Raw genomic sequence first — 24,408 nt, 5'->3', positions numbered from 1 at the left:
TTTCTGAAGTTATAAATAGCAGTCATAATTTGATGGTCCAGATGTTGACATGCATTCAACCTAGAGTTGCCCTTTAGAGGACATGCAACACAAATAAAATATGAATTTGCATAAGAATTGTGGACGTCCATGTATATCTAAAGATGCATGGTTTGCCTGTTCTCACTTCTTAGGCATCTTTATCTTTAGACCAAGACTTGGACTAGCAGGGACAGCTGCCCAAAGGAGAATTGTCCTGTATAAAGTAGGACACATGGCCAGCAAAGACCCCTGATGCTGAAAAAGTGATGTAGATCATCAGGCAGCATCCCTGAGGATACAACCAACCTGTCAGGCCCTCCCAAGCACTGTACACGTCACCAAAAAAGTGCAAGCATTCTCAGAGGATAAGCATGATTGGCACAGAGGAATGAGCCATTTGTCACGACCAGCCAAAGGATTCTGGATGCCTTAATAAAAATCCCCTGCCATACAAACCAAGGGAGTCCAATTTTCACATCCATGCATTAAAAAGCTTCTTTTTATAATTTCACATCATTTTACCCATATCCCCCTCCTGAAAAAAATACATGAAAAGACTAATTGTTCCTCTCCCCCCTTTCCCCCAAAAAAGAACAGCATTGTTACAATACAATGCTTTGAAATATTAAGGAAAACTGCTTTCTCCATCCAAAACACCTTGGAACATCTTGATCACCTGGTACATACTTCAAAGAGAAAGAAGGTCCTCTTGAGGACAGGGTTAAAAATTCACATATGGCTGAATGGAGGACATATATCTGATCAATAAACGTCTCCTTTGCATTTCTGCTGCTACAGTTCAACAGGCAAACTGGCATTTATTTATGAAAATGGAGGTCCTTTGGACCAAATTTTCAGTGAAACTGGACTTTTTGATTGACAAGAGAATGTGGCTTTGTGAGCAGAGCATTAGATTTGGGCAACGGCAGAGCCCCGGAGGCAAATGGTCCTTCAGCCGTGAAGACCACCGGGGAACTGGGGACCAATCACCCTATTCAAGCATAATGTACTTCCAAGGTTCTTGTGAAGACAATCAGGACAATAATTTTGTCCTAGCCTTTCTTGTCCTGACCTGGGACAAAAGTGAAAGCAACAATACATGATATTATATCATGGTAACCCTAATTTGAATTCCATATGAACTTCTGCTTGATGAGATCCTTTATTAGGAACACACCCCATGTACCTTGTCTGTTTCCTGTAGAGACTGAAATATTATTTCCATGCAGCAGCAACTGACCTCTCGCCCCCAAGAATAACAACACTGAAGCGGCTTCTTAATAGAAGCACAGATTGACTTCTTGCAATGGGAACCCTGAAGAGGCCACGTCCTTCTCTTCCAAAATCCGAAAAGCGGAGTCGGCCCACCCAGCTGACCCTGCTTTGCCGGGCAAACCTTGCTCACCTAATGACAAAGAGACAGGCCATGATGACGAAGATAGAGGCCAACACCAAGATGACGCTCAGGACAGCTAGCAATACTAAGAGCAAGATCAAAACCCAACGGCATTGGGACAATCACGGAACCAAATGGAACAGCTTGAACGCATTGCAGGAGCAGTGCCATTTAAAAGGTAACTCAGCTGAAATCGGGAGGCCAGGTGCCCTGCTTTACACAGGGCAGTCCTCGCTTTGAAGGGCTGTTAAAGGACATGCTCCTTTTTCCAGTGTCCTGTATTTGAAAGGCTGGCCAGTTGAAACAGCCATGGAAGCAAGAGCGGTTCTCACCTTGAAGCTACCCCCAAATATTTAGCCCCTGGGCCTGCACAGCCTCCCAGTCACAGTGGTCCTTTGATGGTGACATCTGTGCTGTATTTCTATATAAACCGTTGCATGTGAATTAAATTAGCCTGTGCAAGTTCTGTGTAAATCTATGCGCTCTTCTGTTTGCCGTTGTCATCATCGTTGTATTTATACTGTTCACTTCTGGTTCTAGTAAGGAAATCAAGGCAGCTTACAGGGTCTTCGTCCTCTGCATTTTTTCTCACAACAACCCTGCAAGATGGGTGCAGCTGAGAATCAGTGAATGATCCAAAGTTATTCCGTGAGCTTCATAGCGAAGTGGAGACTAGAGCCCAGCTGTCCAGCATCCCAGTTTAACACTCCAAAAATTACCATCTTGCCATTTTGGAAAGTGGGGGCAAGCAATGAACATAAGAACACAGAAAGGCTCTGCTGGATCAGGCCAGAGGCCCATCTAGTCCAGCCCTCTGTACACACAGTGGCAAACCAGCTGCCCACAGGATTGCTGAAGCAGGGTGGGCGCAAGACCTCCTCCTGCCCAGCTCCTCAGCAACTGGGGTATGCAGGCATGCCAAAGGAGGCTGCCCGTAGCCAGCAAGACTAGTAGCCAGGATAGCCTCCTCCTCCATGTATTTGTCCGATCCTCTTTAAAGCCATCTACATGGGTGGCCATCACCACTTCCTATGGCAGTGAATTCCACATACTTCTCATTGGCACTGCTTAAGTGGCAATCCTTCCATGGACAATGAGAGCTAGAAACTTTGAAAGGGATGCTTGAGTTTGCAACAGCAGAAAAGCGCTGATGAAAGATTTGAAGAATGGCTGACCTTGCCAAGACCACAGAAGGCAAAAAGGTCTCCAAAGCTCAGTGCCTTCTAACCTGTCCGGGAAACAATTCGTGGCTATTAGCTTCCTTCCCTCTATTTCTCTTCTGCTTTCCCAGGCACCCTCCCCAGCTGTCCTGGCACAGTTCTGATGGTGTGATCGAAATAACCTTTGCCCTGCACCCTCGCATTCCTCCATTTGCTGGCAACATGGTAAAGATAGATCAAAGAGAAGATTGTCGTGTTCTCCGAACTGCATTAATAAGAGGCAGATGCTCTTTAAGGAGGCAAATCACATAAAGAAACTTAGCCATGTTCTAAAGACTTTAATAAGCCAAGCCATCGCTGCCCCCCTTCGCAATCATACACATTTCTGTTTCCATTTAGCACATTAAGCTCTCTCTCTCCCCCTCCCTCCATGTCCACTCTTTTGGACTTCTTCTTCTCATCCATCTTGATCAGAGAAGTAACACACCAGTCTGACTCTGATTAGCTGGGTGATTTCTGGGGTTGGTGCTAGTTGCTGACACACTCCAGGGCTCAGATACGAAAAAGGCACATGCCGATTCACCGGGCTCTACAGTTTCTCTGTGCACACAGCTTGCAACGACCCTGTCTCCGAGGACATGCAAGCAGAGGTGCGTGGAGCGGAGTGCAGGGAATTTGATTTCAGAACGAACTCTCAGACAGAAATATTCCGGGCAGTGCGATAGGAAGAAGAGACATATGAGCAAAAAAAAAAAAGCAGCCGTCCAGGGCGATCAGATCCCGGAAGATCCTCTGGGCCTCTGTCCTTTGATTGCATGCAGTGCCTGTGGGTGCAGGGGGGGATGGCCAGCCCAGAGATTCAGGGTTCCAAAGGCAAGATCCAAGGGTCCAGCCTGCACCCGCCAGCTTCATCTGGCTTCCATTCTGCTCGCTGAGGCCAGGTTTCGCTTGCACTTTCAGGCTGAAACTTCAGCCCTGCAGCAGCTGGCGCTCCTCTTGTCCCCCCCAGAGGGATCCTGACACACTTGTAGCGTTGGCCGAAGGGTAGGCGAGGCTGCGGGCTTTGTGTCCGAGTGGGGACTAGAACCCAGCTCTCCCAAATTCCCAGGGCAGCAGATGAAACACTGCTTCCATATATGAACTTTTTAAAAAAGGAGACGCAGCTTCCCCTCCTTGCTAGGACTCTGCAGTTCTCATACACATGTGCGCGTGCACACAGACACACACACGTGCAACATAAAAGGGGAAGCAACATCCAGAGCATGGGAAATGGGGGATTTCCCCCCTATTATACCTCCCGTTCCCTTAACCATGATTAAAAAAAATTCCCAAGGTTGCTGGTTGCATCAGGAGAGCCGTCTGGGGAAGTGACCGGGGAGATTTCACTGCGGATGCACACTGCTCCAGGGAGAGTTCGCACACTCCCCCTCCGCGGCTCCTGCAGTCCAGGTGCTGCTTTGCACCAACAACAACACACACACAGGGCCACCGCTACGTTTTCAAGCCTGTCTGCCCCCTTTCCCTGAGTCTTTGGCAAGGGCAGCCTGCGCAGTTGCAGTTCTCGACGTCGTCGCTGCATCTTCATCAGGAAGTTACAAGAGCACCCGGCGTGAACTGGGCACCGGGAGCCTCTGCTTCTGAAAAGCAAAGGACAAAAGGTGTGGAGGGACTTGACCTCAATAGCGGGATTCTTTCCTAGTTAGGGACGGCAAGCTGCCAATGAGGCCTTGCGATGAAGATGCAAGGGGATTAAAGATGCAACCGTCCGGGGGAATCCAGAATCCTTCGTTGGACCGAAAACACAGCGTCCTGACAGACTTCCTTGTATGCCAAATCCTTCTAGCCACTGTGTGCTTTTCTTTTTTCCCTTGAGACGCGCTTGAAAAGCTTTGGGTGGAATCAGATCGGAAAACCAAAAAGGCAGCGGGAAGACAGGACAGGGTCTCTTGCGGATTAGCATCCATGGGCCACCAAAGGTGCGGCAGTAGGGAAACCGAGGCAATGTGAGAATGTGCAAAGACGTCCAAAGACCCGTGGGTGACGGGTGAGGAAATGACACCCTGCCCCTGGTGGAGGGCCTGCCTTCTGCCCAATTCCCATTCCCTCCTTGTTCCGTGAGACCGATGAGGACTGCGTGGAGCTGACCTGACGCGGCTGCATTATGCAACAGACCCTCCAGTCCTTTGCACAATGCCCCCGCGAGTCAATCGCCTTCTGTGAATGGTGTAACTGAAGACTCCGTCGAAACTTGAGCTGCTCAACCTCGAGGTGGGGCATGTGTGTCGAAGCACAATGCTGTCGCAGTCTCGCAGGCTTTCACACAAAAAGGCATGGCACTGAGAGGCAACCCGATGGAGCCACGGGTGAGGAGCAGGCCAAACCCTGTCCTCATTTCAACCCGGGGACAATACAATGGCAAGCGCTGTTACCCACCTCCTGAGGAGGAACGCATGGAATCGGCAGTGAAGGCTGCTGGCTCCTACGTCAGCAGGGCCATGTGGCCAACCTGGGCTTTAGACTGGCTTTGAAGGAGCTGTCCATGGTCCTGCACCTCAGTTTCCAGATAGGTGGGTCCACACCACTACTACCAGTGGCACCCCAACGTTAGTGATTGCGTTCATTTCAGAACGAGGTAAACAGAGAACAAAGGGGTCCAGCCAAGCTGAAGGGCTGCCGTAGGTTCCCATGGTGCTCCATGATGGTGAAACTATTGGGGGATTCAGCACCGTGGACAGTTCCTATAAAGCTCAGAATGAAAACTGCAGTGAATAAGGCACCCCAGTGGGTCACCAACCTCTGTGATGTGCGAGGAAGAGACGGCACTCAGTAAACATCACACTAGATTTCCTTCAAATGGCTTCTAAAGGGGAATAGGACAAGATCAAGGACTATCCATGGCCACAAGTCATAACGGCTATAGGCTGCCTCCACTTTCCAAGGCAGGATTCCTATGCACACCAGTTGCTGGGGATCATGGGTGAGACAGCACTTTTGCGATTGTGTCTCCTTGTGGGTTTTCCACAGGAGCAGCTGGTGGGTCACTGAGTGGACAGGCTTCATCTGCACCAGCAGAACTCTTCTTGTGTTCTCCTTTCACGCAGGAGGCCCAGTCCTATTATGCAGATGACTCCCACGTTCACCCACAGTGTCCACTCACCATCACCAGAGCTTGCAGGGTCTTTCCCTCTAAAGAAAGAGCATGCTAGGGAAAGAAAGGGAGCCACCTGCTGGCCATCAGAGCAACAGCTGCACCCGTCATCTCCAGTCTTTCAAGATCTGGGCTGCAGCCACACTCCAAGCCTGCAACATGGGATCCTTTTGTGCAATGCTTACTCAAGAAGACCGCCCCCCCCACCATGTTCAATGAGGTTTATTGTGGTGTGTAAACTAGACCACCTCTCTTCAGGGGAGGGCATCCCAGAATCATCATGGACTAGATTCTGAAGAAGAAGACCCTGAAGGCTCTGCGATGGGCGTTTTGGAAACTCCAAGGCAGAGGCCTGTGAAGGCCTGCAAGGTCCTTGCCCGCAGGCTCCCTTGCCAGCCAGGAGAGCAGAGTGTTTTGGAGGAGACAGGAGGGGTCCAAGAAAGGGAGGAGAGAGAGACGTTCAAGCCCCTGACTCTTCAACCAAGAGGAGTTGTGCAGCATTATTGAAAAGGGAGGATTGGGGGGGGGGGGGGGGGCTCAGTTTGGGTTCCACACTCTTGACATGAGCAGGGGCTTACCATTCAGCTTACTAGAACATTTTTAGTTACATTACCTTGTAGCTGCGAAGTGCCAGTAAAGATCTGCACTGCAAAGGGACTGGTGTTTTGGAGCCTAAGGGCAAGAATCACAGAATGGCTGAGTTGGAAGGGGCCATGAAGGCCATCAGGTCCAACCCCCGGCTGTTGCAGGACACCAACTTACACCACCCCACTCAGATGCCTGTCCAGTTTCTTTTTTGCATGTCTCTAGTGTGGGAGAGCCCACCACCTCTCCAGGCAGCTGGTTCCTCTGCTGTATTGCTCTGACAGTGAGGAAGCTTTTCCTGATGTCCAGCCTGAATCTGGGTCATCACAACTTGACTTGATTATTCTGTGTCCTACACTCTGGCTTCAGCAAGAAGAGATCTTGACCTTCCTTTTTGTGACAGCCTTTGAGGTACTTCTAGAGGGATACCATGTCCCCCCTCGGTTTCCTCTTCTCAAGGCTGACCATACCCAGTTCTCTCAGTCTCTCCTCACAGGGCAGTGTTTCCAAACTCTGGATCATTTTTGTTGCCATCCTCTGGGCTCTTTCTAATTTTCCTGCATCTTTCTGAAATTTTGGTGCCCAGCACTGGACGCAGTATTCCTGGTGAGGTCTGACTAATGAGGAGTATAGAGGAACTACTACTTCTCACGATTTGGAAGTAATACTTCTGTTAATGCATCCCAAAATAGCATCTGCCCTTTTGGCGGCTGCATCACATTGTTGACTCATGTTTAGCCTGTTGCCACAATTACTCCAAGATCTTTTTCTTGTTCAGTTCTGTGGAGCCACATATTCCCCTTCTTGTATCGATGCCTTTGGCTTCTTTTTCCTAGGTGGAGGACTTGGCACTTGTCCTTATTGGATCTCATTCTGTTGCTTTCAGCCCAGTGTTCAAGTTTATCAAGATCACCCTGGATCTTCATCCTGTCTTCTAGGGTGTTTGCTATTCTGCCCAGTTTTGTATCATCAGCAAATGTGATTCTCTTTCCTTGTACTTCCTCATCTAAATCATTAATAAAGATGTTGAAGAGCACTGGGCCCAGGAACCCTGTGGCACCACACTAGTTACCGCCACCCAATCTGTGAAGGTGCCCTTGATGAGCACCCTTTGGGCCCGATTTAGCAGCCAGTTTTGGATCCACCTAATGGTTTTCCATCTAGTCCAGTTTTTGCTAATTTGCTTATCAGACTGTCGTGTGGCACTATGTCAAAAGCTTTGCTAAAGTCTAGGTAGATTATGTCCACAGTGTTCCCTTTGTTCATTTGGAAGGTTACCCAGTCAAAAAATGAGATTAAATTAGTCTGACAGGATTTATTTTTGATAAATCCATGCTGGCTTGTATTAATCTCTGCATTTTCTTCAAGATGCTTGCAGATGGATTTTTTTAATAATTTGCTCCAGAATTTTTCCAGGGATTGATGTCGGACTAACTGGTCAATAGTTCCCAGGTTTATCTCTTCTCCCACCCACACCTTTTTTTTTTTTAAAGATAGGGACAACATTAGCTCTTCTCCAAAGATGGAGAAGAGCCAGTGGTTCTGAGACGTCTTCCACTAGCTCTTTTATGACTTGGGGATGGAGTCCATTGGAGATGTGAAAGTGTTTATTCCACCTAGGTATTCCTTGACCATTTGTCTGTCAATCTTGGGCTGCCATCTCTCACGTTCAGCTTGAACTTCCTCTTGTGGGAGAGGACTGAAGCGAAGTAGGAATTGATCGCCTCTGCCTTTTCTTTGTCAGTTGTTACTGCTCTGCCATTCACTTTAGAAGGGAAGAGCTGAGTTCACAACATTTATTCCCAGGTAACCGCTGGCTTCTCCCCTTAATCCTTGGCTGTAAGTAAGTGGAATGTATGGTCTGACTGCATTTGCTCCCATTTACCCTGTCCCACTAGGGGTCCTAACCCCCAGGTTGACTCAGAGTGCCACCTTTAGGCCTCCAGGCCAGCAGCTCAGAATTATGGGCTGTGGACCTTGGACTGTCATGCTAGCATGGAGGGCAAGAAGGAAGGAAAAGGGAAGCCACAGTGTACCGTTTCTCCTCTTCCAGCTTTCAAGGCCAATTTCAATTGGCGCTCAAGAAAAGGAGGAGGAGCCACAGTAGGAGTTGTGGAAGGGAGTAGAGGCAGAGGCAGCTACCATTTCATCGTCCCTCCTGATGCCTCTTTCCTTGTGTGCTGTATGTCTTTAGACTGCAGGCCTGTGAGGAAGGGTAGTCTTGTTTAACTGTTTGCATGCTTTCAGCCTTTGGAGCTGAAAGCGGGATTATAAACAAACAATATTTAAACTACTAAGAGTGCTTAAATGCTTCATTTAAACTATTTTGGAGAGCCAGTGGGGTATCATGGTGAAAGTACTGGCCTGGAACCCTGAAGATTTGGGTTCTAGTCCCCATTCAGCCATGAAGCTCACTGGGTGATGCAGAGATGGTTGGGTGACTCTCAGCTAACCGACCTTGTTGTGCGCATAAGATGGAGAGGAGGACAGTGTGAATTGCTTGCTTTGCTTGCAAGACGAGGAAAGGCAGGGTGTGAATGCAACACCTGCATCCTCATCAAATCAGCAGCAGAGAGTCTGCCTAACAGCACCGCTTCTCCAGCCAGGCAGTGGTCCCAAAGAGCAGGCAAACGGACTGCATGGACACAGGACGGCGGTGCCCCTCCAGCTTCCCAGACCAGCCAACAGACAGCGCTGGCGCATCCCACCCACCTTCCCACCCAGCTGCCAGGCCTGGCCAGCCTGTTTCTCCTCCCGGAGCCTGCAGTCAGGTGGGGTTTCTGCGGTAGGTTCAAGCAGGACCCTGGACAGTTCTGTGTGGAGCTCCAGCCGGAGACTCGCACAGAAACCTGGCAGGTAGGAATGCTGCTGCTGAAACTGCAGGCTGAAACAGGACCCTAAGCTCGCCTGCTGTGTTAGCGAAAGGGCCTTGCCCGAGTTAGCAAGCACTGATTCTGATCGCATCAGGAGATGGGAATGCTGGTTTGGCTGCACCGTCCGGGCAGTAGGACTTCCAGTGGCACAAGCTCCTCGGGTTGGAGAGAAAGGGGGAAGATGAAGCCCTGGAGTTCCACATGCACTGAGGCTTCCACTCTGTGGTTCTGGAATAAGAATCACGAGGCTGCCTCAAGCCCCCAAATCAGGGATTCCTCGGTGCCTGCACAAGCACTCTCGTATTTTCTCAAGACTCTGCAAACGTGTGCCCCCTGAGCGCCCAGCTTTGTAACTCCTGCTTTGAACTCTGTCACTGAATTCTGCCTGCCCCTTGAACAAGGCGCGACAGCCGAGCCTATACAAGTGTTCTTGGAAATAAGCTCCTCTGTGTTTACCTGCATGGAACACCAGGTGAGCGTCCAAAGCAGCCTGAATGTGCATTGCGATGGCAAAACACCTCTGGCTGGGGCTTCGTTGGGCTGTGGGGGGCTGCAGGAATTAAAGACAAGAAAACCTGACCACATGCAAAGCTAATACTTACCTGGCAGGGGAGACACCTTGATCACGAAGGAGGTTTTCCCAGGGTGAGGCTCCTCCATTGCACTCCGGGTGTGCTGACCCCTGCGATTTCCCCAAATGTGGGAAACTCGACTGCATAATTTGTGGTATTTATCTGGCCAGGGCGACTTCTTTTATACTGTTATTTATTTTATATTGTTAGTTTTATATTGTTATTTTTGTATTATATTATGTTGTGAGCCACCCCGAGGCTTCAGCGAATGGGGCGGCATAGAAATGTTTTAATAAATAAATAAATAAAAGGTCACAGGGAAGCTTTGCAGACTAGCCCTCTCCCTGACACCTCATTTTTGATGTGCTGGGATTTTTCATTCTGTGCAAGAGCATTTCGTCCTCTGCACCGCAGCAGCGTTATCATAGGAAACGGTTTCCAATGGTCCTGTGAAGCCCCATCATTTGTGACCGGGCATGCTTGTTTCCTGTGAACTGCTCGTATGAAACTCTTTCCGAGTGACACACTGGAGACACCAAGGGCCAGATCACGCTCCAGATGTTCTCTGTGCCTCCCAAGAGGAGCACCATGGCGAGAAGAGACCCGCATAGGAAGCACCACACTGGCCTTGCTCAGCCTTTTCCTGCCAGGAAGGCCACTGACAGGGCTTCAGACTAAAAACCACTGCTTGATACCTTCCTTCTCTTCTTTTTGCTCCTCCTTCCAGATTCTTTTGTTCTTTTGAGTCACATTATTTAAATTGTAAGCCCAAAACCAGGGACTCTGTAAGCTGCTCTCGTAGCCTTTTTCTTTGGCTGAAGGGTGGGGTAGGAATGCTAGAAATAAATGCAAAAGGTGCCCAATTTAGATTTCCAGAAAGTGGATGTATCAGTACTAACTTCACTGTAGTGCATTTTAGAAGAGAAGAAAGGGGGAAAAGGAAAATACTCTTTTATTTTTAAAAAATATATAATTTTAATGATTCAAAAGCATTATTAAAATATTTATTAATTTCCTAATTAATAATTAATACAATGATCATAATCTAAATTATTATTCACATTATTGTATTGTATAGCAGGAGTGTTAAATATTAAAATTTAATTTTAATACCTGAACTGAATATGATAATTTATATTCATGCATGTGATATATCATTTTACATATTATGTATGTATGTATGTATAATTACATATAAAATATAAATATGCCAAGCCATTTATAGGTCTGTGTATGTGAGTTCCCTACCTGCATACGGGAAGCTATGTCTACTGAGTCAGTCCATGGGCCCATCTCGCTCCATAGTGCCTGCTCTGACTGACAGCAGCTCTCCTCAGGCTCAGACAGGAGCCCCCCAGCCCGGTCTGGAGGCTGCAGCGCCGAGCTGCCTGCTTCTGTGCGCACAAGGCGTGTGCTCTGCCAGCTCCCAGAGTCCCTTGTGGCTTGTTTTGGGCACCCAGCAGCTCATCTAGCCCTGTCATCCTTTCCCTGCCCTACAGCTGCCTTGGAGGGGACCCTGCAGACCCTCCCGGTTATCAGTAGAGGAGTGGGAAGAAGCCAGGGGCACCCCTCAAGGAAAGAGCCCCTTTTCCCAACACGAAGAATGTGACGATTTGCATCCTGTCTGCTTTCTCCTCTCTGCCTTCTTTGGGGGCTCTGACACTCACCCTGCAAAAGCAGCCGGCATCTGCCAGAGGTTCAAGCCCACATGTGCCTCACACACGCTTGGTAGAAGCTGCCAGTCTCGGGGGGAAAGGTGGCCAGAGCTCCACACTCCTGACCCATTTCTCCCTGGCCTCATAACCTTTGCCGGCACAACGTTTGTCTAAACAGCACCTGTGCTTTCATTCATTCATTCAGTTTATATCCTGCCTTTTTCCTACAAAGGGCTCAAGGCACTTACATCTCCTCCTCCATCTTATCCCCACAACAACAAGCCTGTGGGGTAGGTTGGGCTGAGAGTCTGTGACTGGCCCAAAGTCACCCAGTTGGCTCCATGGCCGAGCGGGGACTAGAACCCAGATCCTCTGAGTCCCAGTCCCATGCTCTTAACCACTACACCACTTTGGAGGGCTTTGGCCGGTGAAGGATTCTGCTGCCTAGGGGCAGACGGTTTCCTTACAGGGGTCTCACCACAGTCAAACTGCAGCAAAGATGGCCTAGAAATGACCGCACAAACAACCACCGAGTTGGGCTATATATTCAGCGGGGCTATATATATTCCAGAAATGATGCTGTTTTTACTCTGACACTCAAAACGTGCCCAGTTGAGCAGTCTTCCTGATCAAAGTTATAAATGCTTGGAAACAGCCACCCCAACGAACTCTTTGGCAATCTCTTCAGCACGAGGGTTGCTCTTGGTGGAATGTTACCCCTGATCTCGCCTCACATGCCTCCCCGGGGTCCTGGCCCGAAATGGGGAATGTTGCTCATTTTTAACATGTGCGCACTGGAAGCGGGATGTGGGTGCGGGGAGAGAAAGGGAGTGTGGGGCTGACACATGGAAATCTATGGAATTCCATCATTCCTAAGGAATGATGCCTTGCCCACCCCCAGCCTTGCTAATTCTGTGAGGTTGTGTTTTATTTAGATCCTATCGCATGAAGAACGGCAGTGTGTGCACACTCCATGAAGGACGTCAGGGAGAAATTAAGCAATTTCCTTGCTCTTTGGAATCCAAATATTTTAGGTCATTATTCCTCACCAAGTCATCTTTCTTCAAAATTAAATGAATGCCTCCAATTAAGAAAGAAAACACAAAGGCACAAACATATGTTACACATTCCTGATGTCCTAAAGCAGTTTTTATGGTATTCTTTTCTAAAAGTAGTAGAAGAAGAAGAAGGTCGTCCTTCATCCACACACTCTGCGGATTTCTCAGGAGTAAGCGAGCCACAAGCAGTCCTCCATATTCCAAATGAGGGTGGAGAGGAGGACTCCGTTGCAAAGCGAAGGATTGTTGCTGGAGCAGGTCCCCATGGCTGTTTTTGCAAAGCATGAAGTTGCATTGATGCGGGTGCCCAGCAGGAAGAGAAGATTGCTGGATTCTTAGAATGGGGGTGCACCACTGTGTGACCTCCCCTCTGGCCCAGCTGCCACACTCTTGCAGTAGGGCCTTGATGGGATGGAGAGGTACTTAAAAGGAGAGCACCTTTCCTCCAGACCTCAGGGGTCAACACATACCCAGCTTTTGTGCAGCTGCACCATTTCGCAGAGGAAGAAGCCACGTGTGTTCTGAAGCTACTTTAGCCAAGCCTTTTATAGACCTAATTCTCTATATATACATATATGCATATATAACATATATGCATATATACATATACACATGCACACACATATATACATACACACACACATATACAGTACTATAAGGATGTGTGAGAAATGTATTCTGTTCGTATTTTAATGTACAGAACATGCCCAATTTTTGCAATAGTTTGCAAAATTAAACTCAGTGATTCTTTGACATCCACACTTCTCTGGACTTTGCAATGGAGTTCTCCTATCAAATGGGGTGCCAAAAATGTGTCGATTGGGGGAATTAATTTTCAAAATAAATTTTAGGAAAATTGCAAGAGTACGTGCAGAACTGCATGTAATGGAAGAGAATGGCATGGTGGTACCTACGAATTTTCATGCAAAGTTCGAAAAAAATCTCAATATTCTAAACAAAACAAAAGTAAGATTGGAAAAAAGATAACAGAAACTGAAACTTGAATTACTGTCATCCCTATACTAGTGCCGTAAGCATGGCTATTTGTAGGAGAGAATAAGAGAAAGGAATTGCAGCATCAAAGTTTGGGATTTTTTCTCTTTTTCTTTAGGGGGATTTAAATTGACTAAAGCCACAACTGAATAACCCCCCCCCCCAGCCCTAACTGCATAGTATATAGTGCAGGTCTGGAAGGTTGTTTAGGCACCACATACACCATCACCCCCAGCCTCCTCCTCTCCCTGCACTCTGGCTCTTTCCCCCGTTTCCTCCTCTTCAAGGCCAATTTGCCACTTTTGCAATGCAGCCAAAGGATCTGGGATTCCAAATAATTATATTGCCACTCCTGCACCCCGTATTGCTAGGAGCCCATAATCAGTCCTTAGCCTAAGACTACAAAACATGCCCTCAAAGAATTCCATTTTCCGAGGCCACGGCTCCATTTGTCCCTCTGCTCTCTAAACTTCCTGGCTGTTTCAAGCAGCAGATTTCTTCCTCTGGGAGCTATTGTTAGCTCCTTCCTTAACAGCACTTCTTGGGCCTGGGTTAAATATGCTTGACTAGCCATCTCCATGTTCTGAAGTGTGTGTCTCCGGGGCCAACGCGAAGAAGCAACAGAGCAGGACACCCCTTTCTCCCCTACAACTTTCTGATGGTTCTTCTTCACATTTCCCAAAAAATTACTTCCCCAGGGATTTCTGGCTGGAGATAGCCATTGCTTCCATTTCCAAGGAGATAGCCTTTGGAATAAAAATAGCCAAGGCATTTTCATCTGAGGATGATAGGAGGGCCAGGTGCCCCCTTCACAGAGGACAGTCCTCTACCAGAAAGACCACACATAGCTACCCCCGAGTAGCAGGCTGAGCAAGGTATGCTGGTCCCCTGGATGTTGCCTCACTCTCTAGGCTGAGATATTCCATATTTCTGCCAAAATCACAGGAATCGTTTCCAAATTTGTTCCTAAGTGTATAAACAAACATATGCAACTTGCATGCAGATCTCTCCCCTCTTCTGTCTGCGTTGCGTAAGTGGTCACCATTTTTGAAGAGGTTCCTGGTCTATGCCCAGGACAAATACGATGCCACTGAAACCAAGATGCCGCTGTGCAGTGTGGAAGCAGCCCCTGCAGCATCGTCCCAAGCATCTGTGAGGTGGAAGAGGAAGCGGCGGCAGCATGAGACCACGGGAACACAGTTAAAGAACCACTTAAGCCGAGAGGCTTTTTAAAGCTGGACAAATAATTCTGACCGCGATGAGGTGCTGTGAACAAGGCTGGGCACTGGCCCGCAGGGTGACACCTTGGTCAGCACCAGAAAAGCTCACTGCTGCACAGAAGTAAATTACAGAGGCAAGATGGTTAATTGCCCTCTTCAGTCTGCATGCCACTCTCATGCTAGCTGACCAAAGGCCAGGAGGGCTGGCCATGACGGGGCTGCTGGCCAGCCCAACTGGAGGGTACCTGGCTGGGTGACGCTCTCATACGGCTCTGATGCCTCATTGTCCAGTCATCCCAGCAGAGGCAGAGGCTGCCTGGACAGCGGCTCGTGCTCTAGCTGAGAGACACAAGAGAATCTCTCGAGCCACCCCTCTTTTGGTGAATGTCGGTAACTTACCAAAATGGAATTGAAATGAAATTCTCACCCATCCCGTGTAAGTAGATGATAGACAGATAGATCCTCCCATTTTAATCATGAGCCAGGAAACATTTGGTTATCTGAGCAAATGAAATTAGGTAGGTTTAGAGAAGAAGCGAAATTATATTTTAGTTGGATTATGCTAGCAGCTCTCACCCGGAGAACTTTATATGCCTTCCTAATTTAGTTCAAAGGTTTCCTGTTTCCCATCCGTCTTTCCTATTAAAGCCTCTCGCTGTCAGACTCACCAGCTCTGGGGTATGATTCAAACTATATTTCCAGAGCAACTTCCTGCAATATCCCCAGCATGAATTGGTCGGGTTCAGGGGACAAGGCAGGGAGAAAAGGATCCTTTAGAATACCACTAGGAACCCAGGAAGCCACTGGCCAAGAAAATAATTCTTTGTGTAGACATTTTTTAAAAGTCTATGACTCTCAGTTTAAGTTCACACAACTGTGAAGGTTGCACGGTAAGGGACAAAGAACCATTGTCCTGGACAAAACACAAATACTGCCCTTAAGTCAGGTCATGCGATGACATAAAACATCCTTCTGGCACCATCTGCTGGCCAAGTTGGGTGCTGCTTCTGCTGTTTCTACTGCAATCCTGGGCATATTCGATCAGAAAAAAAGCTCTGTTTACTCCATCATTCCCCAAGAAGCATGCAGAACGTTTTTCTGCCTAAACATGCACAGAATTGTGTTTTTAATCAACCTAGAAGGAAAGGGCAGATTTCAGACTTGTTGGAGCTACGTTTTTAAATGGAGTCTAGTGATGGATTAATTGTTTAGTTTGGGATTCTCGTGGTTTTTTATTTTTCCAGTGTTAATTTTGGTTCATTTCAAACTTTGAAGATTTTCCAATATCCAGTGCAATGTGTGTTGAACCTCTCTCTCTCTCTGCATGCATGCATATTATATATATATATATATATATAGAGAGAGAGAGAGAGAGAGAGAGAGAGAGAGAGAGCGCGCGCATTAAAATTCATAAGCTTTTTGTATACATTTCTCCTAATATATACATTTTGGCATGCATTTTTACCAAATCTGCACATTTTTTCCACAAGGTTTATATTATATAGTAATATAATATCATAGATTTTATGTTCTGAACTTATTCCTGGGTTTCAATGAGCTATGCACACTACTTCTTATAAATATTCATAAAGAAAGACCATAATGCATATTGGAAAACTATTTTCTCTGCACATTTTTGCACACATTTTTCTATGAGAGCTCTGTTTCAAAATTCATAGAGGTGCAAATTTGGAAGTATAGCTAAGTTTTGAGCCATGTGGTAGTTCAAAAGTGCAAAATATGGTAAATTTCCATTTAAATGTGGACTGAACAAATTTCTCCCCCATCTTTACTAGAACCCTGAAGTCTGCCAGCCACAGCTACTTGATCAAAAGACATACTGTTAGAATGAAAGAACAAGATGAACCCAATCAAAAAAAGACAAATAAAGTACTTATTTCTGGAGTTTCTCTACATTAAGCTTTCATCCTGTCCAACCCGTCACTCAGCAAAGGCTTCTTCTTCTGGACTATTTGCAGAATTCAGACCAGCACCTTTAAAACTTTCTTCCAGGGTTTCTCTTTCCATATGTCCTATTATACAACCATGAGGTGGTGTTGCATCAGAGTGGAATTGCAAAACTACACAACCACATTGCAGCATCTTACAGTGGGCTAGCCCTTGAGTAGCTCCCTATTGTCCTGCTGAAAAGCCCTGGCAATGTTCAGAAAGCACAGGAGTGGTTCCAGAGGATGCCACCACTGGACAATGCACCTGCAGAGCAATTTGTGTGAAGGATCACAAGAGAAGCCACGTGGATTGAAGCCCATCCCGGGAAACGGGATTCTGGATTAGCTGGCCTTTTGGGGTTCTTCAAAGGGGCAAGCACCATTTTTTCTGCCAGGGGTAATCTGCTGGGAGCCCAGCGGCAGGCAAAGCCAGAACTGGGCAGCACCACCGTTTCTCTCACACCTTCTGTTTGTCTTCCTGTTACCGCCCCGACCCGCCACCTCCTTGGTGTTCTTTTCCCATAAATCATCCCTTCTCTCTATCTGCCACCCCTTTCTTGCACTCACTTTCTGCTCTCCCAGCTTTCAACACTTTTCTCCATCCTTTCTGCCACCACTTTTCCCTCTTGCCCTCTCTTTCTGCCATCTTTTTTCTCGCTTGCTCGCTCTCTCAATCTCTCTCTCTCTCTCTCTCCAAATTTCCTGGAAGAAGCCATGAATTAAACACCACTTCAATGTTCCCCCTCCACTTCTCATTGTGCAAACTTGTGGAAAGGGTTGTCCTCCAGAAATTGCACTCTTTAGGGCTGTTCTTCAAAAGCACAATGCAGTTGCTCCCTTATAAATAGGCTCCGAAGCGCAGGGAGATGGTCTTTGCCTCCACCTGCCTCTCAGCACAGACATCTTTCCCCAAGCCCATCCAGGACACCTCTAGGCTGAGATGCCCATTTAGTGAAGGCTCAGGGCTTTCCCATTAATCTCCAAAGCCATTAGGGTCAGACAAAGCCTCTTCCCCAATTCCTTCCTGCTTGTCTCAACAGCAGCCAAGCATTATATCCTGGCGCCAGCCACCTCCAGCCATCAACAAACCCAAGGTATAAGGTTTCTACCTTGTTTGCAGTTGCCGTTTGTATGTTTCAGGTTGCAGTCAAGCTTTGAGAGAGACGTGACCATGAATCCAGCTTGGAGCAGAAGCAGAATAATAATTCTGCAGAATAATAGCAGCTCTTCCTGCAAAAGACTCAAGCCTTTGCACTGAGGATGGGTGCAATCCAGGTCAATCCCAAGAGTAGTTTTAAGGCTCAGTTTCCCGCAGATTGCTGGATGCCCTGACCAGTTGTGAGACAGTCGCTTTGTTTTAGACTCTTCCAAATGGGGTCAACCTCAAATGAGGTTGTCTAGAGATGAGTGAAACTGTCCATTTCTCTCCATTTCTCATGTTTTCCAAACTTCAGGTGGTTTGTCTCAACTACTGTGCATTTCTCCAGTGATAAATTCAGTTCATCCAAACTCTGATGAAAAAAAGTTAAGGTTGCATGGAAATGCATGCGCCTCTTTGTGCTCATTTCTCTTAATGTTTGCCTCACATACACATTTTCCTAGTTTGGACTTATTTTCCCAAATAGATAGCTTTTTATATGCATGGTTTTAATTGGAGATTTCCATTACACAATTTTTGATGGCAAGCTGCAGCAAAATTCAGAGAAGTGTGAATTTTAGAATGTTGGTTCATATGCCGGTTTGAAATTGCTGTATTAGGACAGTGTTCCTCAAAATATGTACATACTGAATAAATTTCTTCCCCATCGTAACTCTACATAGAAAGGAATATTGCACAATTTGGGTGCATGTATAATAGACCTAAACAGAGCCTCTTGGAGCCAACACTCTTGGTAAATCAGAGCTTAATTTCAGCCAGAGCTTACCAGTTTTTAACTCTAGTATCTGTTTGCTTTGTCCTGCCTTAGGGTTTGTAAGCCATCCTGAGCGCGTGGTGATAGGACAGGATATAAATGCCTGTAATAAATAAATAATAAACAATAAAACTTGTGATGCAGTAAGAAAAAGGTACTTCTGAGCATGTTTTGAGAGAAAAGAGAGAAAGTGGCCCTTAGGAGCTACCGCTAGTGCAGAATGCAGCGACCTGGCTGTTGCTGGGACATGCCTTTCCTCAGCAAGTAAAACCTTCCTTGGGTGACCCACACTGCCTGGCAGGACAGATTAAGGCTTTGGTGTTGCTGTGCAATTCCCTAGGCCACTTGCAAGCCTGCCCAACCCTGAGCCCCAGTGGTTCTGCATGGACCTGAGGTCTGTTTTGGGTCCACACAGAGGAGAGATTTTAATGGCCTTTTTTCCTGCTTCTCTGTGCAATTCCCTGCCTGTTTCTGCTAAGCAGCAGGGGTTAAAGTTGCTGAGTTTTCAGCATCTGCTAAAGACATTTCTATTTAAACAAGCTCTTCCTGAATGGCTTCCTCAGTGTCTTACTGGCAGGACCTGATTTAAAATACTGTAATTTGATTTTATTTTTTTCCCCTTTACTGTTCTTACCACTCAGGAGTTTTTGTTGTACGTAGAGTCATTAAGCATTTTGTAAAAGAGAAAAGGGAGCAGGGAACAAGTATTGGAGGTGTTTGAATTCGGACTGTGTTCCCCTGGAAAGGGGTCAGGCCAGCAAGAATGAAGCTGGGTCATCTGGGGAACCCCAGCAGACCAGGCTGGGAGATTGGTTCAAGATCCCTGCTCCAAAGGGCAGCATCAGAGCAAAGTTCACCAAGCCCAGAATCCCCTTTGCTCAGTGGCCAGCCCAGGGGAAACGAGCAAGCAGGACACGCCTGCAAAAGCACATTTCTGCATGTGGCCCCGAGCCCCTGGGGCAGATGGGCATCCTGCCTCGGAGAGCAGGGCAGCACGTGGCTCTCAAGGCTGGTAGCCGCAGGCAGCCTCCTCCCGCAGGGAACCGTCCTGTCCCCTTTAAAGCAGTCCAAACATCTTACAGAATGTAGACCCACAATTCTACTCTTCACTGTGTGAAGAAGCCCTCCTTTTTCTCTGCCCTGAATCTCCCTCAAGACAGTTTCCTATTTTCATATTATGAGAGGAGGAGAAACACGCCTCTGTCTCCATGTGCTCTATGCAGGGCATCCTTTCCTACACTTCTGTCTTCCTTAACTTACCTGTTCCCTAAGCGGCTCAGCTGTTGCAGCCTGTCCTAGAGTGGAGCTGCTCCGGGCCCTTGATCATGTCTGTTGCCCCACTCAACTGGAATGGGCAGTTGGGAAAGAGGTATCCAGGGGAGCTGAATTCTCACCCAAATTTATCAGATTTTAGAGATCCAGATGGTCAGTTCTTCTTTCCAAAGTGCACCCACATGCATTAGGGAACTTCCACAGTTGTCTCTGACTTCCAGATTTGAGATCTGTTCAAGCACCATTTGCCTCCTCCATTGTTTAGCACCTCCATTTTCTTCTTACCCCTTTCACCTTTGCCAGCCTTCTGCTACATAGAAAAGATCTGGCTCTTCGGTGGGATATTTGGTGGAGAAGATGTTGATGGCATTTGATACTGTGTTGTTGACTCCTTCATCCATGTGTTCAGCCAGCTGGCCTGTGGGAAGAATTCTGGGAGAGGGACTGGCCAGATGGACTCTCCCCACTACCATCACTGGCCGACCAGCATGGCAGGTTAGGAAGAATGCCGATCACTGTTCCATAGGCAGCAAAGAAGGCAGCCCAGTTGGTGAGAAGCCCTGAAGCCCAAATTCAAGGAGATGGTGAAGGAGCTGAGTATGTTCAGCCAGGAGAAACATAGAAACAGAGGGAGTCAGAAGGGGTCTCCTGGGCCATCTAGTCTGACCTCCGGCACCAGCCGGCTCCACTCACGACATGCCCACCATGTGGACATCCAGCCTATCCTTGAACACCCACACCGATGGGGCCTCAGTGACCTCTCGTGGAAGCCCATTCCACACCCTCGGGGTCCTGACTGTCAGGAAGTGCTTCCTGGCATCCAGATGGAACCTTGGCTCCCTGAGCTTTGCTCCATTGGAGCGCGTCCTGCCTTCCTCTGCAGGGGAGAACAGGTCTCTACCCATCTCCATGTGACACCCCCTCACATACCTGTATGTCGCCAACATATCCCCTCTGAATCTCCTCTTCCCCAGGCTGAAGAGACCCAGTTCCCTCAGTCTCACCTCATACGGCATCCCCTGCAAACCAGCCACCAACCTTGTGGCCCTACACTGCACTGACTCCAACCTGGCTATATCCTTTCTGTAATGAGGGGCCCAAAACTGAGCACAATACTCCAGTTGTGGGCACACCAGAGTCCAATAGAGTGGTAGTAATACCTCTCTCAATCTAGAAGCCACACTTCTGGCTATGCAACCAAGGGTGGCGTTCGCCCTCTTGACCACCGCATCACACTGCCGACTCATGTTTAGCCTGCAGTCAACCAGCACACCGAGGTCCCTTTCACAAGTGCTGCTCTCCAGCCACTTGTCCCCTATCCTGTACTTATGACAGCTATTCCTATGCCCGAAGTGCAAGACCTTGCACTTATTCACATTGAACGCCATCCTGTTGTCTCCTGCCCACTTCCATAGTCTGTCCAGATCCTTTTTGATCTGGAGTATCTGCTCCTCAGTTGTGGCCACTGCTCCAGTTTTAGTGTCATCTGCGAATTTGATCAGCTGACTGTTCACCCCTTCTTCCACATCGTTAATGAAAAGATTAAACAGGATCGGCCCCAGGACAGAGCCCTGGGGGACCCCGCTTGTCACTGTCCGCCATCCCGATGATTCTCCGCTAATGGTTACCTTCTGCCTTCGGTCAGTCAACCATGCCCTAATCCACCGGACAGTGCTTTGGTGTATCCCAAAACTCCTCAGCTTCTCAACCAGGACATCATGGGGCACTTTGTCAAAGGCCTTGCTGAAATCCAGGTATACCACATCCACTGCATCCCCTCCATCTAGCCATCGCGAAACCTTGTCATAGAATTCCACAAGGTTTGTCTGGCAGGACCTGCTTTTGCGGAAGCCGTGTTGTGTGGCTGTCAGCCTCCCTTCCCTATCTAGCATCACTAGATCTCTCTCTATTATGAGCCTTTCCATTGTTTTTCCTACAATGAAGGTAAGGCTAACCGGTCTATAATTCCTCATGTCCTTTCTACTACCCTTTTTGAAAATTGGAACCACTGATGCCACCTCCAGTCCTCTGGAACTTCACCCGTTCTCCACAAGGTCTCAAAAATGGAGGCCAGTGGGTGTGAGAGAACCCCTGCCAACTCTCTAAGTACTCTTGGGTGTAACCCGTCAGGGCCTGGCACCTTTGTAATGTCCAATGCCCTGAGGAGCCCCTTGACTTCAAGGAGGGTGACTCTAATCTGTGCCCCTAAGTCCCCAGCCTCATCTAATCTCCTATGAGGATCTCCCCCGTCCTGCTTTGGGGAGAACACAGAGGCAAAATAGTCATTCAGCATCTGTGCCTGTTCCCTCATATCAGTCACTGCATATCCTTCCTCCTTATTTAGTGGTCCCACCACTTGTCTCCCCTTCCTCTTCCTATTTACATGCTGAAAGAAGCCCTTTTTGTTGATATTCTTGGCAAGTCTCAGCTCGTAATCAGCCTTAGCCTTGCGAAGAATCCTTCTGCAACAGGCCTCCTCCTCCCGGTATACCCTTTTGTCTATTTGCCCCAGTACCCATTTCCTACGGAGGTTCCTCTTTCATCTAATCCTTCTAACCACCTCCTTTCACATCCATGGCGGTGCTCTCCTCAGCCTCCCCACCTTACTGGCTAGAGGTATCGTCAAGGCTTGCGCCTCCAAAAACTCCCTTTTGAGTGCCATCCACCCCTCCTCAACTCGCTTACCTTCCAGTAACCTATCCCAGGAGACTCTTCTCAGTCTGGCCTTCAGTTGGCCAAAGTTGGCCCTCTTGAAGTCCCAGCTTCTAGTGCTCGACCTGCTGCACGTCCCCAGTCCCCTGATCTCAAAGCAAAGGATGGAGTGATTACTCGCATTCAGAGCTCCCCTAATCTGTACTTCATCTATCAGTTCCTCCCTATTGGTCAAGACCAAGTCAAGGATGTTTTCCCCCCTCATCGCCTTTCGGACCCTCTGTGTGAAAAACCCTCCCTCTACAGCTTCTAGGAAGCAACGTGACCCAGCTGTCACCGCTGAGTGAGTCTCCCAAGTAATATCCGAAGAGAAGCTGCCATCAAGAGGGCTGTCAAACTGATGCTGGAACAAATTTATTTTCCCTTGCTCCTGGAAGTGGGACACAAGACAACATCCTGAAAGAGGGCCTTTTCATCTAGAGGAGAAGCGTTTTGGTGGTGGAACCGAACATCTCGAGAAGATGGAGGGGAGATATGATAGCACTCTGCATGTCCTTGAAATGCTGTCACAAAAAGGAAGGACAGGGACTCTCCTCAAGCATGGAAGTTTGCAGGACACAGAAGGGTGGGCTCAAGTTGCAGGAAGCCAGATTCCAACTAGATGCCAGGAAGACCTCCCTCGCTGTTAGAGCAGTATGACAACGGAGCCCATCACCTAGGAGGCGGGGGGCTCCCCCTCACTGGAGGCATTCAAGATGGAGCTGGATGGACATCTGATTGGTGTGGTGTAACTTGCTGTTCTGCAGCACGGACGTGATGGCCTTCCAGGCCCCTTCCCATTCTACTATTCCGTGGTTCTGTCATTTTAATCCCGCAAAGAATCTGGAAGAAGGTAAAGTGAGGGATTTGTGTAAAGACAGCAAAAGGGGAGGGTGTCTGAGTTGCCAAAGGCGTCTCTCTCCCCTAAGTCTGCTTCTGCTCTTACATTTCTTTGCTCACCTGAGTGGACTCGTTTTAGAGCTGAATTTGAGTATCTCCAAGAGGGTCCCCTCCAACCCAGACAGAAAATGATTCAGCTCAGGCAATTTATAAGATAGGAAGGGGTGACCGTGTAGTTCGAACCCAGCTGATGTTTAGATTTTTCTTTTTCTGCCCCCAACACTTCACCTGAACAGGCCTGCCAATTTGCAAATTTTTCTCTGAATAGGGTTCACCAATCTTTTTTCATTATTTGGGGGAGGCAGCAATCGGAATTTACACACCTCCAAAATGACAGAATGTTCAGGGCATTGTGTGGGGTGCAAAAGGGTAGCTTGGATGACAATGCTAAAGAAAAGTAAGTTTCAAAGCACTCCCGCCACCCCAAGGTAAGGAAAAATCAAGTGCTGCTTCTAATAGTAAGCCCCAGATCCAAATATCCGTTGTAGGGGTTATGCTTCCTCAGAGAATTCTGGCAGAGTGGTCCCACCCCACACCCCAGGCCCTCCGTCCATAAGCAGGATGGACCATTTCAAGAGGCCATTTGAGAACAGCTATAATTTATTTATTTAGCTTTCCCTAACTGACCAATTTAGCTATTTTGGGTGGCATTCAGAGATACTGGCTGAAAAGAAGTCCTTTTTCTGTCAGATCTATCAGCAAACACCAGCCTGGAATTTTAATTGAAATGGTTGTTCCTCCCTCAGCCATGCAGAGGCAACAGAGGGCCAAGATAAGGGAGCCAGAGATCAAATTTTTAAAGCATGAGTTTATCAGAATATTGTTCTCAGCTCAACAGCTTCACTTAAGATGATTTACAGATGTTTAGAGCTACAAATTTATAGGAATTGAAACAGGGTGGCAGCAAGTACAAAAACACACCCCTCGTAGCCTCCCCCCCCCCCCCAGTCTGTGTCTGTGTTCAGACAACCTGATAACCTGCACTCAATGGCTGAATCAGGG

The 24,408-nt window shown here is 47.8% G+C and overlaps 1 protein-coding gene and 1 pseudogene across 1 annotated transcript in view; both read left to right on the top strand.

Annotated features, from left to right (window-relative positions):
- The first annotated feature begins 1,450 nt into the window (after window positions 1–1,450).
- NKX3-1 (NK3 homeobox 1) overlaps window positions 1,451–24,408 on the top strand; it is a 41,614-nt gene continuing 18,656 nt past the window's right edge. Inside the window, exon 1 of the mRNA XM_044437379.1 lies at window positions 1,451–1,595. Within this exon, the coding sequence (XP_044293314.1) occupies window positions 1,451–1,595 (145 nt within the window). The remainder of the gene's footprint in view (window positions 1,596–24,408) is intronic.
- Window positions 9,778–9,917, top strand: LOC123027188 (annotated as a pseudogene).

This window comes from Varanus komodoensis, unplaced genomic scaffold (assembly GCF_004798865.1).
Source record: "Varanus komodoensis strain SLA01 unplaced genomic scaffold, ASM479886v1 scaffold30, whole genome shotgun sequence".
Classification (NCBI taxonomy): domain Eukaryota; kingdom Metazoa; phylum Chordata; class Lepidosauria; order Squamata; family Varanidae; genus Varanus; species Varanus komodoensis.
Note: the sequence above shows the minus strand (reverse complement) of the source record. Positions and strands in the feature narration are given on the sequence as shown.